Source organism: Diaporthe citri (genome assembly GCF_014595645.1).
Source record: "Diaporthe citri strain NFHF-8-4 chromosome Unknown scaffold_7, whole genome shotgun sequence".
Taxonomy (NCBI): Eukaryota; Fungi; Ascomycota; class Sordariomycetes; order Diaporthales; family Diaporthaceae; genus Diaporthe; species Diaporthe citri.
In genome coordinates, this window is record NW_025064852.1 from 3,631,416 (window position 1) to 3,645,341 (window position 13,926).

The following is a 13,926-nucleotide window of genomic DNA, read 5'->3' on the forward strand; positions in this document are numbered from 1 at the left end:
ACTGATAAAAGAAGTCTACTTGTTGACTATCCCACATATTAGACACTCGGGGTTTGATATGAGACGGGCTCAGCATTCCAAATCACCTACCGACAAAGACTCCGGCGGTCTTATCTGCGGAGAGGTGGAGACAAGGGGGCCGATCCGGGCGGATGGGTGCGGCCAAGCTCGGGATTGGGCGAGTCGCCCTAGATAAGGGCTGGGATTCGTTTCGAGCCGTCAACTACCAACTGCTCCGATAACGACCATCCTAATCTGTATAGTCGGATTTCATTACGTCGTCCAAGCGAGAATCCATCTCAGGGACACATAGCATTGCCGTATGCCTGTGCGGGGTAGTTCGTGGGATGTGATATAACTACAGACCTGCCGTCATGGCCGGAGAGGGAGGATAACTAGGCACTGCTCCACGCATCCCATAAATTTACCTCTGGGACAATCCTATTCGGAATCATACAGATTGATCAATATGCCTGGTGAAATTCGGACTGTCTGCAAGGTCGACCTTGACAAGCCTGCTAGTGAGCAGTCTCAGCTTCATGTAAGTCACGTACACTAGAGCCAATTCGGTCTCAGAACTAACAGGCGAGTAGAATAGATGGCACCCAGACAGTAAGATACCATAAAATTTGATGGAAAATGCTCTGGATGATGATTAATCATGCTTCCAGTCCCCTTTGCGGGCAAGATCAAGGATGGCGAGACCGTTAAGATCGAGTGTGTCGACTGGTATGTTAGTCCGTCCTCATCTAGAACACACATTGTGTCTAACACACATCGCCATGAAGGACCGGCGGCCAGATCAAGAACAATGACTCTGCAGACGACATGAGAAACGTGGACTTGACGAAGATTCACTATCTCTCCGGGCCGTTTGAAGTTGAAGGCGCACAGCCGGGCGATGTCCTGCTTGTTGAGATAATGGACGTGCAACCCTTCCAGGACCAGCCATGGGGGTTTACAGGAGTGTTTGACAAGAGCAATGGAGGCGGGTTCCTGGACGAGATCTATCCATCAGCGTAAGCCACCAACCCATGCAGTCAGCGAGAATGTATCCCTCATCTACTTGGCTGCTTTCCCTCCTCACCAACACCACCCAGCTCACACTACGCAGCGCAAAAGCCATCTGGGACTTCGAGGGCATATACTGCACCTCCAGGCACATCCCCCACGTCAAGTTCGCCGGTCTCATCCACCCGGGCATCCTGGGCTGTGCCCCCTCTCCCGAGGTCCTGGCGACATGGAACGAGCGCGAGGGCCAGCTCATCGCCAGCTCCAAGCTCGAGGGCCGCGACGTCGCGCTGCCGCCGCTGCCCCACAACTGCCACCCGGGCGGTGTCACCACGTCCGAGGTGGACCTCACCGAGAAGATCGGCCGCGAGGGGGCGCGCACCGTGCCCGGCCGGCCGGAGCACGGGGGGAACTGTGACATCAAGAACTTATCGCGTATGTATTAGCCTCGCACTACCGTATCTCTGAGATATCTAAGCTAATACGCGGAGCACAGGCGGCAGCAAGGTGTACCTCCCCGTCCACGTTGACGGCGCCAAGTTCAGCGTTGGCGACTTGCACTTTAGCCAGGGCGACGGTGAGATCAGCTTCTGTGGGGCGATCGAGATGGCCGGCGTCATCACGATAAACTTCAAGGTCCTCAAGAACGGGCTCGCGGACCTGGGCATGAAGAGCCCCATCTACGTCCCCGGCCCTGTCGAGCCGCAGTTCGGCCCGGGCAGGTACATCTACTTCGAGGGCTTTAGTGTCGACCAGCACGGGAAGCAGCATTATCTTGATGTTGCTGTTGCTTATCGGCAGACTACGCTGCGTGAGTGTCCTCTTCCTCTTTCTTTGTAGCGTCTTCTATTTGACCATCTCCCTCGGCTAGCTGACTGACTGTTGTATAGGCGTAATCGAATATCTCCGCCGCTTTGGCTACAGTGACTACCAGATCTACCTCCTGCTGTCGTGCGCGCCGGTCCAGGGCCACGTCGCGGGCATCGTGGACATCCCGAACGCATGCACCACCATCGGCCTGCCGATCGACATCTTCGACTTTGACATCTCGCCGAGCGGGCCAGCGAAGAAGCTGGACATGGGCACGTGCGCGTTCGAGACGGGCGTCACGGAGGGCAAGGTCACGGCCGGTGGGGAGAACAGCGAGCACAGCTACGGCGGCGGCCTCACCTACAAGTCGTGAGGAGTCGCGAGGCACTTTTGGTAATTGTTCGGATCAGCCGGCATTTTAGTCTCATGCGAAAAAACGACCGTCTATGAATATGTGGCTGCGCTGGGTCTTTGTGTGCTCCTGGTCCAAGAAATTCTATCACGCTGCGATGTATCACCCACGCCATGCCGTCAAAGCTCAAAGTATCGTGGTAACCCCAAGACTACAGCCAAAATATACCAGCACATCACCCCCGCCGCCCAGCCGTGGAAACCCTCTAAGTGATCTGCATCTCGCTCAGGGCCGAGTGACCCGTCTCCTTCATGTGCTTGCTCGCCTCTGCGGCGCCGGCGCCGATCCAGCCGCAGCCGGGCACGTCGCACTTGAGGACGAAGTCGGTGGTGTCGGTGTAGTAGTGCGCATCCTTGAGCTGCCTTGCAAGCCGCTGCGCCATTTCGACCACGGCATCGTTGCCCGTGTCCCACTTCGTTTCGTCAAAGTCCACCGGCAGGCTAAGGTCCATGGTGAAGGCTATGCGGTCGTAGTGGATTCCCGAGAAGAGCAGGAGGCAGCGGGTCGCTTTCCCCTCGCCGAAACGGTCTACGCGTTGTGACTGTGTGATGTGTTAGACTCCTCCTGACATGGCTTGTCCCGTTGGGTGTTCGCATACCTTGACGTCCACGGAGCAGATCTCGATGTCGTAGATGTCTGACAGGATGGACAGCTCGATGGCGCCGCCCCAAACCTGCGGGGAGAGCATCTTCTGCGCGTACCGCTGCGGCTCCATCTCCAACACGACACTGTTGAACTTGTCCGGGTGCGCCAGGATGTACTCGCCCACCTCCCTCCGCAGCGTCGGCGCCGGATCCGCCCTCTGCAGGACACCACCGAACGCCGTGAACATGCACGAGTTGTCGTCGGGCATCACTCGCAGCGCGAGGAAGCCGTCCTTCTCGGGCCACTCTATGACCGTGTGGTCGGGCTCCACCGCCTTTGGCTTGAAGTCTGGTTTCGTGGCCGTGGGCACCTCGGGCGCCGCGGCCTCCTCCTTTGGCACGAAGGTGATGGCCTCGCCTTTCAAGTTCAGGGGCTCGATCGTTGCGTTTGTGTTGCTGAGATCAATGTTCTTGAGGGGGTAGCCGTACTTCAGGGCTGACGGTTGGGCGCCCTGCTTCTCCCTCAGGTGGTCTAGTAGCTTCTGGATCGTCCAGTCTGGTGTTGCTGTGACCGTCTCGACCCAGCCCGGGCCACGGACTCTAAACCGTATCTCAGCCATGACTTTTCCAGATGGAATAGTGTGTCTCCTCCGCGTTGAGTCCGCTGAATGGTTGCCAGTGTAGAGTGGTGTGAGATTCGCGTCTGTGTCTGTTCTCCCTAGACTATCCAGAAAGCCCAAGTCTCGGGCTTGACTTTGTGAAATGCTTCTGGAGTGACCCCTCAACTCCTATGCGGATAAAAGAACCGTGGCCAGAGATATGCGAGTATCAACGGGTCACCAGGCCGGTCTTCCAAGTTTGGCCTCTGATCGTGAAGCCGGCTCAAGCTCGTAGACTGGTCCAACCTGCCAGGCCCGAGTAGTTGGTGATTTGCTGCTTTTGTTTTGGAGCGCCTTGAACCAACGCCCTCCCCCACAACAAAGAAATCAGCAGGCAGTGATCGATTGTGAGCCAACCTCAAAGTGAGTACTGCGTCCAGTTTCCTTTCTCAGTGGCGACACCCTGGCAGCAGTCGAGGCTCCCTTTCCAGTCGATCTTTAACAAGTGTCGTCTGTCACTTGGTATAGTTGGCTGCTGGACACCAAGTAGATGTGATATGATCACGCCGGAAAGGGAAACTGATTGAGAATGACAAGAGATGGCAAAGGGAGAACTGAATCGCCAATTCCCTGCATTGCCATCTCACTGATATGGGCCATCCCATCACTGACTGACAAAGCAGGTCACCCAGCGCCAATCACCACAACTCAGGCCAGTGACGCTCGGACCACAAACCCGCTTCATCCCGCACCTCCTATTCACACGCCCAGGTGTTTCATTATTCGCCCCGAACCCTGACCGGAAGACCCAGCAACCCCTCCCAACCAAAGATGGCCCCAAGCAGGCAGTGGGCCCACGCTGCTGCCGCCGGCCCCCCATCCCGGGCCTTAGCGCCACCTGGGGGGAGGCGCGCCGTTGACGAGCTGGTGCAGCTGGAGAACGGTCTCGAGCGCGGAGACGAGGACGACTTGCCCCCTCTGCGTTCGGACAACCCACTGCACATCTCCCAGGACCTGGACCAATTCCTCCCTCCCGTCTCCCGACTGCAGCTCGAACAGCAGTCAGCACACCTTCGCGAGGCACGCAACCAAGAGGACACTCGAAGGGTAAGTCGCCCATTGTATTCCCGTTCTCCCGCTGCAGCTTGAGCTGCCTGTTTTGTCGTGGTCGCCGTCCTGTTCTCGTGTGCGCGGTGAATAGAACACACAAAATACGGAGCGCATCGCGTCTCTGTGCCGGCGTGGAGGAGGCGTGTCATTGACGTGACGCGACGCGACGGCGGGAGACGACCACCACTCGAATTCCATGGTGTTTTGGGAACTCGCGGAAAAGCTGACATGCACGTAGCCACGACGAGTCAACCCCGACAGCAGCTCCTTCTGGGTCGAGGACTCCGGCAGCGAATTCGATAACGACGACAACGACCTGCCCGCCGAGCCAGTCCAACCCGCCCAACAAGACCAGCCCGACCAACCCGACCGGCCCGTCCTCCAAAACGAGCACTTGTTAGCGGCCTTGGACGCTTAATTGCCAGAGATTTATCACCTGCGGAGCTCGAAGCCATTCTCTCGGTTGAGCCGCACTGGCGTCGTATCGTGAGCGACTACCTTAGCCGGTTGCTCGGGGCCGCACAGGCCTACCGGGCCCAGCACCTCGCAGTGATTCAACAAATCCAAAACATCACACTCGCAGCAGATTCACTGGGCCAAGGAACTCAAGAGACTCAAGGCGCTGGAGAGGTCGAAGAGGTCGAAGAGACAGAAGAGGCTGAGGAGTCTGAGGAACCTGACGAAGAGGCCACGGATTCTCGAGACCATCCTAGAAAAGACGACGACGACGGAAGCGAAGGTCAAGGGGAAGGTGGCACTGGGAACGGCCAAGACACGAACGGGAACGCCGAGGGAGAGGGTGGTTCCGAGCAAAGCGACGGTCAGACAGACAACAGGAAGCAAGATCCAGACCAGGGCACGAGCAGCCGAACACCAGGCGCAGGTGGGTCTGAACAAAGAGACCAGGAGCAGGAGGGTTCGGATCGAGACCCGTCGGCCAATCTCGACGGTGACAGAGGGACCATGGCGCCACGATCTGCAGACGAGATTATGGTTCACGACTCTATCGAGGCAAAGGGCGACCAGGACGTCGATATGGAAGACGCCCCTGCCGACACCAACGGTGGAGATGCCGCGACTGCCAGGCCTACCGTGAACGCAGGCGGAGACGCCAATGGCGACGCGGATGCCGAGGGCGAAATCGACGCGGACGCAGATGCCGATGCCGATGCTGATGCCGACGCCGACGCCGACGCCGACGCAGATGCTGATGCCGACGCCGATCCAGACGCGGACGGCGAGGCGGACAGTGCCGAACCTCCTGATTCTTCGAAGGGCCGGCGCGGAAGGGGGAGGTGGCGAAACGTGGATGATCCTAACAAGGAGTTGCGCCAGCTCATCGATGACACGCAAAAGTACCTCAGCAGTTACACAGAAGAGTGAGCGACCGAATGACTCGACTGTTTCTGTAAGCTTATACTAATGGTTTGTTTGTCACAGTGACGAGGAAATTTGTGAGCCGTTCCAGCGCATTCCGCGAAAGAACATCTTCCCAGACTACCACGAAGTCATCTCAAATCCCATTGCGTTCAGCACAGTGCGGGTGAGTTGTCCCAGAAAAGTCGCATTCGCTGGCAGTGGGCTAACAAAGAGGCGCAGGGTAAACTTCTCAAAAAGGAATACACAGAGTTCTCGCAGTTCGGCTTCGACGTGGCTCAGATATTTCGCAACGCGCAGATCTACAACCGTCCCAGTTCCGACATCTTCAAGTACTCCGTTCGATTGTTGGAAGTCTTCAAGGAGAAGCTTCAAGAGCTGATCAACAACGGTTCCATCTCTGTTGAGGATGCCGTGCTGCCCGACTTTGGCGAGCTACCTCCCGTGGACCCCTCACCCGAGCCTGGATCAGAGGACGAGCTCGAGGAAGAAGACGAGGAGGAAGAGGAGGAGGACGAAGATGAGGACGACGATGATTCCGACGATGAAGGTGGCCGACGCCGTGGCCGCCGTCGTGGCCGTGTTTCGAAGAAGGACGCCGACGACGATGACGACTACCACAAGAAACGTGGTCGTCCGCCCAAGGTGTTTACTCCAACGGAAGCACGTATCAATGCAGTGCTTAAAGGACTGCGCAAGCCAAAGGACGACGACGGCAACCTCCGAATCCTTGACTTCGAGAGGCTGCCTGACAAGCAGCTGAACAAGGAGTACTACCAGGTCGTGGCGAACCCTATCGCCCTTGATCAGGTCAAAAGGAACGCGAAGCGCAAGAAGTACCGGAACGTCGACGAGTGCCTTGCGGACCTCGAGATCATGTTTCAAAATGCGATGCAGTACAATGCACCAGACAGTCAGATTCACGAGGACGCCGTTGAGCTGCTCAAGGAGGCCCAAAGGTTGGTCGAGCAGGAGAAAGCCAAGCCAGATGACGCCTTCCGTGACGAGGAGGGTAAACTGCCGCTGTCAGAAGTCCAGCATAATGGCGAGACGTGGAGAGTTGGTAAGTCTAAAAAAAAAACAGATGCGCTCAAAATTTGTCCACCTTGATGCTGACATGATGTGCCTTTTCCCCAGGCGACTGGGTTCATATCCGCAACATGAACGACCTAGAAAAGCCTATTGTGGCGCAGATCTATCGGCTCTGGCAGGACGAGGCGGGGAAGAAGTGGATCAACGCGTGCTGGTACTACCGTCCGGAGCAGACGATCCACCGCGTGACGAAGCGCTTCTACAGGAACGAGGTCATGAAGACGGGCCAGTACCGCGACCACCGGATCGACGACATCGTGGACCGCTGCTTTGTCATGTTCCACACTCGCTACCACAAAGGCCGGCCCCGAGGCCTGCCACTGGGCAAGGAGGTGTACGTCTGCGAGGCGCGGTACAACGAGGAGAAGTTCACCTTTAACCGCATCAAGACATGGACCAGCTGCCTGCCTGACGAGGTGCGGGAGAGGGACTACGAGATGGACCTGTATGACGTGCCTCGCAAGATCAAGAAGGAGCCGACTCCAATTGCGCACTTGCTCAACGAGAATGCAAAGGAGACAGACTCGATGCCAAAGCCGAATTGGGGACACAAGGACGCGCCGCCCATAATTGGAGGAGTCCATATCCGACCCCGAGAGCCAAATGTAAGTCACGTTCCAGATTCTATACTCATTTTTTCCTTTCTTGTTTTTCACTTTGCATACTGCTCTGGGTACAAAATTCCCCTGCGACAAAGACGTCATCAGCGCCGAGTCCGAGTCGTGCCTCTTGCATCTTTGTCTTGTGTGTCTCGGACAAGTAAACGGGCCACTCGTAGCTGTCTCGAGGCTCTTGGGTCCAGCCACAATTTCCTTATCGTGTCAGACTCGCTTAATCTGGCTCTTCACACACCCCCACACACCCCTCCCTTGCACAACAAACTTTTCCCGAGTCATCCCTGCCCTTGGACAAGCGCAACAAGGCTTGAGTACACGTCTCGCGAGCAGGCACGTTCCGCAAGCAGGACAGAGCAAGCAAGCGTCTTTGGACAAGCGAGAGACTGACCGCAGGATCCCTGCACAAACAGGATTCTCCTTCGCCAGAGCCGACCCCAGAGCCGCCATCGGTCCCACCGCCCTCGATGGCTGCTGTTGACCCGATTCGTCGACAATCTGTCCCGATGGGCCCTGGGTCGACCGCCTTTCATCCCGGCGTACCGGGCCCGATCCCTTCCCCTTCTCCTGCACATGCACATGCGCATGCAAATCACTACCAGCAGCCGCACTTCATCCCACCACGCCCGGTCGCGACCACGCCTAGCGCCATCCCGGTCCAGTCTACTCATCACCAGTACCAGCATCAGCAGCACCACCACGCGGCCGCTTCGCCCGTGCACCACCACGCCCCGGCTCACAGTCCCCATTTTGCTCCACAGCACCAAGGTTACAGCCACCACCCGCAACAGCACCAGCCTCCGCCGCCGCAGCATCAGCAGCATCAGCCGCACTACGTCCCCAGCCCTGCATCTGTGGGTCATCACCACCACATGCCCAGCTCCGGCAGCTTCTCAAGCCAGCCACCAACCCCCTACGCCGCTCCGGTCCAGCACCACCAGTCGCGCATGCCCATGGCTCCCACCCCGAGCAACACGGCGATCCCGCATGCCAATGCCAATGCAACAATGCACGCAGCGCCGCGCTACGACTCGTGGGTTCTGTACGACGACGTCGACGCAGCGTTCCCACGCGAGGTTCGCGACCAGTACCAGACGGACGACAAGGGCCACGTGCTGTTCTTTACTGCGCCGCCCCAGAACCGGCCCGGCCATGGTGTCGCGGAGGAGAACGCGACGCTGGGCCACAGCGTGCGGTATCTGAGCGACATCCAGCAGCACCGGGCGGAGCGAGAGCGCAAGCGCAAGGAGCGCGACGAGGCGCTGCGGCAGCAGGAGGCCGACCGGGCGGCGCGCGACAGGGAGCTCAAGGAGCAGGCGGAGCGGCAGATGAGCGCCGCGGCGGGCAGGCACATCGGCGACTGGATCCTCGGGATGCAGCGCGAGAACGAAGAGATGGAGAAGGAGCTGGCCCCTGTGCGCGCCCAGAAGGCTGCGTGGCTGGCCGAGAGGGATGCGCTCAAGGCGCAGCAGTGAGCGAGTTCGATTAACGGCCATTGCCATTGGTCATTCCCCCGCCGCTTCGCACCTGTCAACGAGTCACTCGACGACTCACCACTTGTCACACTCGCGTTGACACCCATCATCCCGCTCTTCGACCGGAGAGAAGGACAGAGCTGGGACTGAACCACACAGGACAGTTCCCTGATTACGACTTTGACTTTCCCCACGAATGGCACATTATACCCAGGCGTTGCACACGACGGTCTGAGGTTTTACTCTTTTTCAAACCCCCCTCGACCTAAAGGTGGGAGGGAGGCTTCACTTGTGTTGTACGAAATTACTGTAAGGAGTTTGGGGACACATCAAAAAGAAATCCTGGGGGAGAGGGGAGGGGCTGATGATGCCTGATATGAAGGCTGTCTGAGGCTTGCTCGGCTTTTACTCTCTGAGAGGACATCTGGATCTCTTGCTGTTGATGACGCCATGCCGTCTAATGGAATGGCAATGAGGATGTAGCTGGGAGGGCTTTGTGGTTCTGTAGGAGTAGATAGCCCTGCAGATCCTCACTCAATATTTGTTATACTATTGTAGCTTCGGTCCCTTGGGCAGCTGTGAGTGAGGGCCTTGTTGTGTGGTACCTACTGGGGAATCTGTGCTTCTTTTGGCTCTCGTGCCCGATCAGTTCTCAAGAAGCTCAACATATCGAAATGCACAGAGGTCACGTGGAACACAAAAAAAGAGAGTAATACTGTATGCTGCTAAATAAAGAGAGTTATCTCATGACAGCAGCTTGATGCTCCGCAATGGCAGCTCGTCCTTCAGCGCGTCAGTCTTGGCTGGTCAGGCGCAGAGCTCCAGTTGCCCCAGGACCAGAGTCTGTGTGTTTTTACCAGCAGGCATGCGAAAAGTCCAAAATTGGGTGGCTGGTGGAAAACACGTTCACAAAACTGAGAAAGTTGCTCGTAATTTTGGATATGAAAAGGCGTTTGGCTGCGAATGCCATGTTGAATGTTTCGAGTGCAGCGAAAGTGAGAGTTAGACGCATCTCGAGGCCAGCGGCCAATCAGCTGCGGTCTTCCCGCGCAACTGCCCCACTTTGCGCCCGCAGCCGAAAACCGCCACTCAGTCTGGCGCAACTCAAGTCGATTGGGTCATTGACCTCGTCGCCGGCCTCGAGTCACGGCCTCTTTCCCTTCGGACCTCCCCCCAGCTCGACTCATTCCCAACCAGCTGCACCCCATCCTTTCCTTCAAGAATCGTATCTTTTCCAGCAACAAACTGTACGTCTTGGAACAATTCTCACAGCAATCATCTTCGAGCAGGAATCGTGCTCTTTTGACGGGCTTGATCAGCCTCATTCTCAATCTCTCTCAGTCACCTTTCGTTACTGAATTGCCACCCAACCTCACCCTGTTGCGACTTTGCGATATCACTCACCATCGTCGTCCTTACCCTTACCTCAACACACATAACCACACACGAGTCTTTTGAATGGCCCAGCGCCTGTTCCACGGCTTTCGAAACCCCTTGTCTTTCATCTTCTCCCCTTAGCCACCATCTTGTCTAATATCACTGAAACATCGACTTGACAATGGCTCTCTCTGTTCTGGCATCAGCCAAGACGGCCTCAGGCGTTGACCGTCGAGCTCGCCGCACCGGCCCTCGCCCCAGGTCCCCCAAATTGGGCAACTTTGCACGCCTTTACCAGACCGTTACCAACTTCAAGAGCGACGAGTCCGACAGCGACAAGGCCAATTCACCCATCCGCGGTTCCGTCTCCCCGGCTAGCGGCCATGCCACCGTGGTCGGCCCCACAACCTCGCCCCTTCTGGGTATGGGCCTCACCAGCATCACCGACGACTTGGCTCGCCTCGAGATCCCAGGCCGCAATAACTCAGCAATTGACGGCGCGATTACCGACGACGACAGCCCTGCCAGAGACACTCCCGTGTCTGCTGACATCGCCGGTTTCAGCCGCGACACCACCCCGACTTCTGCGAGTCCGGTCACTCCGGCCGAGGCCGAGCTGAGCCCAAAGCTCAACATCAAATCCCTCCTGGTCGGCTCCACCCCCGACCCGGAGTTCTACCCGTCGGACGACTCCGCGGACCCCTTCTGCGACCAGATTCGCACAGTCCACGCGCAGGAGAAGCACGCCGAGTTCCAGAAGTTTGTTTTCCCAGCTGTTGCCCCACTCAAGATCCTCAACCCCAATGACAACCATCTTGGTAAGCTCCAGCACAACGAGCGCATCGCCCTTGCGAAGCTCGCCACCAAGCAGCTCATCTCCCCCGTTGCTGAGCCGCTCGTCCTTCCTTGGGACAGCAATGGCGACTTCCTGCCTGGCCACTACCAGCCTACGGTCAACAGTCCCTGGGCTCCTCAGAAGCCTGGTTTCATCCACCTCAAGACTGTCTCCAGGAACTCAATTGACCCTCTCTATCGCGTCGACAAGAACACTCAGCTCAGTATCCTAAAGGCCAAGCTTGACGAGCGCTTCGCCGAGGACAGCGCCCTGCGATCGCACCCCCAGATTCTCCAATCTCAGGAGCCCATTCATGTCTTTGTCGATCTGTCCAACATTGTCATCGGCTACTACGACTGCATGAAGGCGAAGCGAGGAGTCTCGAACAACTACCGAGTCCAGGCTCCTCCCTTCTTCTTCGAGGCCTTTTCTCTCGTCCTGGAGCGCTACCGCCCCTGCGCCAAGCGCGCCGTCGTGGGCTCCCTCAAGCCGGCGAGCCAGCACCCCGACTACATGATGGAGGCCGAGCTGTGCGGCTACGAGATGAACATCCTGCAGCGTGTCACCGGCCCGAAGCCCAAGGCCTCCAACCCCCACATCACCAAGATGCCGATGCCCGCCTCCGGAGCGCTCGACGAGGAGTCCGACGACTACGGCCCCTGGTGCCCTCCCATCCAGGTCGCCATGAAGCACCGCGAGCAGGGCGTCGACGAGATCCTCCACCTGAAAATGGTCCAGAGCATCCTCGACGCGCCAAGGCCTGGAACAATGGTCCTGGCGACGGGCGACGCCGCCGAGGCCGAGTTCTCGGACGGCTTCCTCAGCAACGTCGAGCGGGCCCTCGAGCGCGGCTGGAACGTCGAGCTCGTCGGCTGGCGGCGCAACATCTCGGGCGCCTGGCGCAACGAGGCCTTCCAGGCCAAGTGGGCCGTGGGCCAGTTCCGCCTCATCGAGCTCGACGACTTTGCCGAGGAGCTGCTTGGTTTCTGGCTGCGCCCTGGCCAGCGGGGATCCCTTTGAGCCAACACAACCAACTGTACTAAGCTGCTGCCACTGGCCTTCCACTCGCCTCTCTGCAGCGGCTTCGATTGAGCGATTGCTCGGTCTTTTTTTGGCACATTTGCACCTTTTCGGTTCAGTCGTGTCACAACGAATACACCATTTGACCTGCATGTCAAAGTTGTATCGGATACAAAACACACCAACATTTTCAACAGTTGACATTGCCAACACGCAGGCTTGTTTATCGTCCAACGGCAGACTATCCCCCAAGGACCTATCCCACGGGCAGACTATCCCATGGGCAGACTATCCCATGGCAGACTATCCTACTATCCCATGACTGATTATCCCATGGCGGGTTATACCAAAGGAGGGAGTCAGTGTCCTGACGTTCCTGACGGCCCTGCCATGCTGCCAGAAGGCACGATCGCAATCTACGCGCTTTCTCATGCGCCTTCCCCGGATTTGGGTCCTTTTGCTCAGCATTTCTGTAATCTCTTTTCGACTTTTTCTTTTCTTTTCCTTTTTCCTTCTCTTATTCGACTCACCGCATTCAATCATTACCACATTTGCATCATGGTCATCGGAACATTCTTTTCAGCACCGGCGTTCGCATCCTCTTCCCGACGAGGCCTAATTTCGCATCTCATCAGCGCCTTCCGCCACAGAGTCGAAGGGTGTATCAGGAAGGAACACTTGATTTGGTACTACGGCGTAACGGACGACGGCGTGCATCAGGAAAGGGCGACTAAGAAACATCGGCCCAAAGCTTTTTTCGGATTTTCTCAGCATTGGTTCTTTCCTCATCGCCTTCAATGAAGACTTGATACGGTTGGATCAGCAGGATTAAAGACGGCGGACATGGTCACGACTTTTTCACTCATGATGCATAGCGATACCCACAACTTGGCTCTTGTCGTCCCATTTCGACGCGAGCAACCAAAACTTGTTGCATACGGCAGGCGTTTTCGAAGGAGAGGAATGGACAGGACAGGAAGGAACAGGGAGGCAATGGATGAAAGCCTTCCACATTCGAATGATGAACAGGAAGCAGCACATTGGTTCCATCTCGACCCAGCACGGAAGTCATCATGGCGGTTGTCTTCTGCGACTTTTGGATTCCTGGCAGGATTCAATTTGTCCAACTAGACGTACCTTCCTGCAACTCCGGCGGTCGTCACGGCTGTGGTTACCTGTTCACAACACAGCACTGAAGGAACGACACCCATATTCTGAACATCAAAAACAACAAAAGAGAAAGAAAGAAAGAAAACAATTGATAGCGCACATCTCGCGTTAGGAGGATGGAACAAGACGGAAGGCATTACCGAACGGACACGCTTCGAGAGCCGACTTTGCACTGCAGCATCGTAAGAGTCCTCTGCGAGTCTTCAAATACAACGTGGTTCCATCTGTAATGTTTTCCAATCGCCTGTTCGTCCCTTGTGATTGTCGTGTCTTGCTGCTTCTGATCTGGGTATGTGTGTGTGCTGTATTCCGGACACCTGCTGTCACGCTTGAACATTCCGACACTCCCATGCTCCATACTCCCATACTTCCAGTCTCGCAGTCCCACAGCCCCAGTCCCAGACTCCCAGTCCCAGACTGCCCGACTGCCAGACTCCCAC

General features: G+C 57.0%; 4 protein-coding genes across 4 annotated transcripts; 3 read left to right on the forward strand and 1 right to left on the reverse strand.

The window, feature by feature from the left end:
- Nucleotides 1–469: 469 nt before the first annotated feature.
- INS49_014115 (uncharacterized protein) lies at nt 470–2,194 on the forward strand (the record flags this gene model as incomplete). Its single annotated transcript, XM_043174806.1, has 7 exons — nt 470–541; nt 594–612; nt 672–729; nt 789–1,019; nt 1,115–1,446; nt 1,508–1,822; nt 1,902–2,194. 7 exons carry the CDS (start codon nt 470–472, stop codon nt 2,192–2,194), a joined length of 1,320 nt encoding a protein of 439 aa, XP_043021751.1.
- Nucleotides 2,195–2,438: 244 nt separating this feature from the next.
- INS49_014116 (uncharacterized protein) lies at nt 2,439–3,437 on the reverse strand (the record flags this gene model as incomplete). The annotated part of the gene is made up of 2 exons (XM_043174807.1): nt 2,439–2,774; nt 2,832–3,437. The coding sequence occupies 2 exons, from the start codon at nt 3,435–3,437 to the stop codon at nt 2,439–2,441; spliced, it is 942 nt and encodes a 313-aa protein (XP_043021752.1).
- An 810-nt stretch (nt 3,438–4,247) lies between these two features.
- INS49_014117 (uncharacterized protein) lies at nt 4,248–9,084 on the forward strand (the record flags this gene model as incomplete). The annotated part of the gene is made up of 7 exons (XM_043174808.1): nt 4,248–4,523; nt 4,765–4,922; nt 5,030–5,905; nt 5,967–6,069; nt 6,126–6,966; nt 7,041–7,600; nt 8,023–9,084. 7 exons carry the CDS (start codon nt 4,248–4,250, stop codon nt 9,082–9,084), a joined length of 3,876 nt encoding a protein of 1,291 aa, XP_043021753.1.
- Nucleotides 9,085–10,642: 1,558 nt separating this feature from the next.
- Nucleotides 10,643–12,316, forward strand: INS49_014118 (uncharacterized protein; the record flags this gene model as incomplete). Its single annotated transcript, XM_043174809.1, has 1 exon — nt 10,643–12,316. The coding sequence occupies one exon, from the start codon at nt 10,643–10,645 to the stop codon at nt 12,314–12,316; it is 1,674 nt and encodes a 557-aa protein (XP_043021754.1).
- Nucleotides 12,317–13,926: the final 1,610 nt, after the last annotated feature.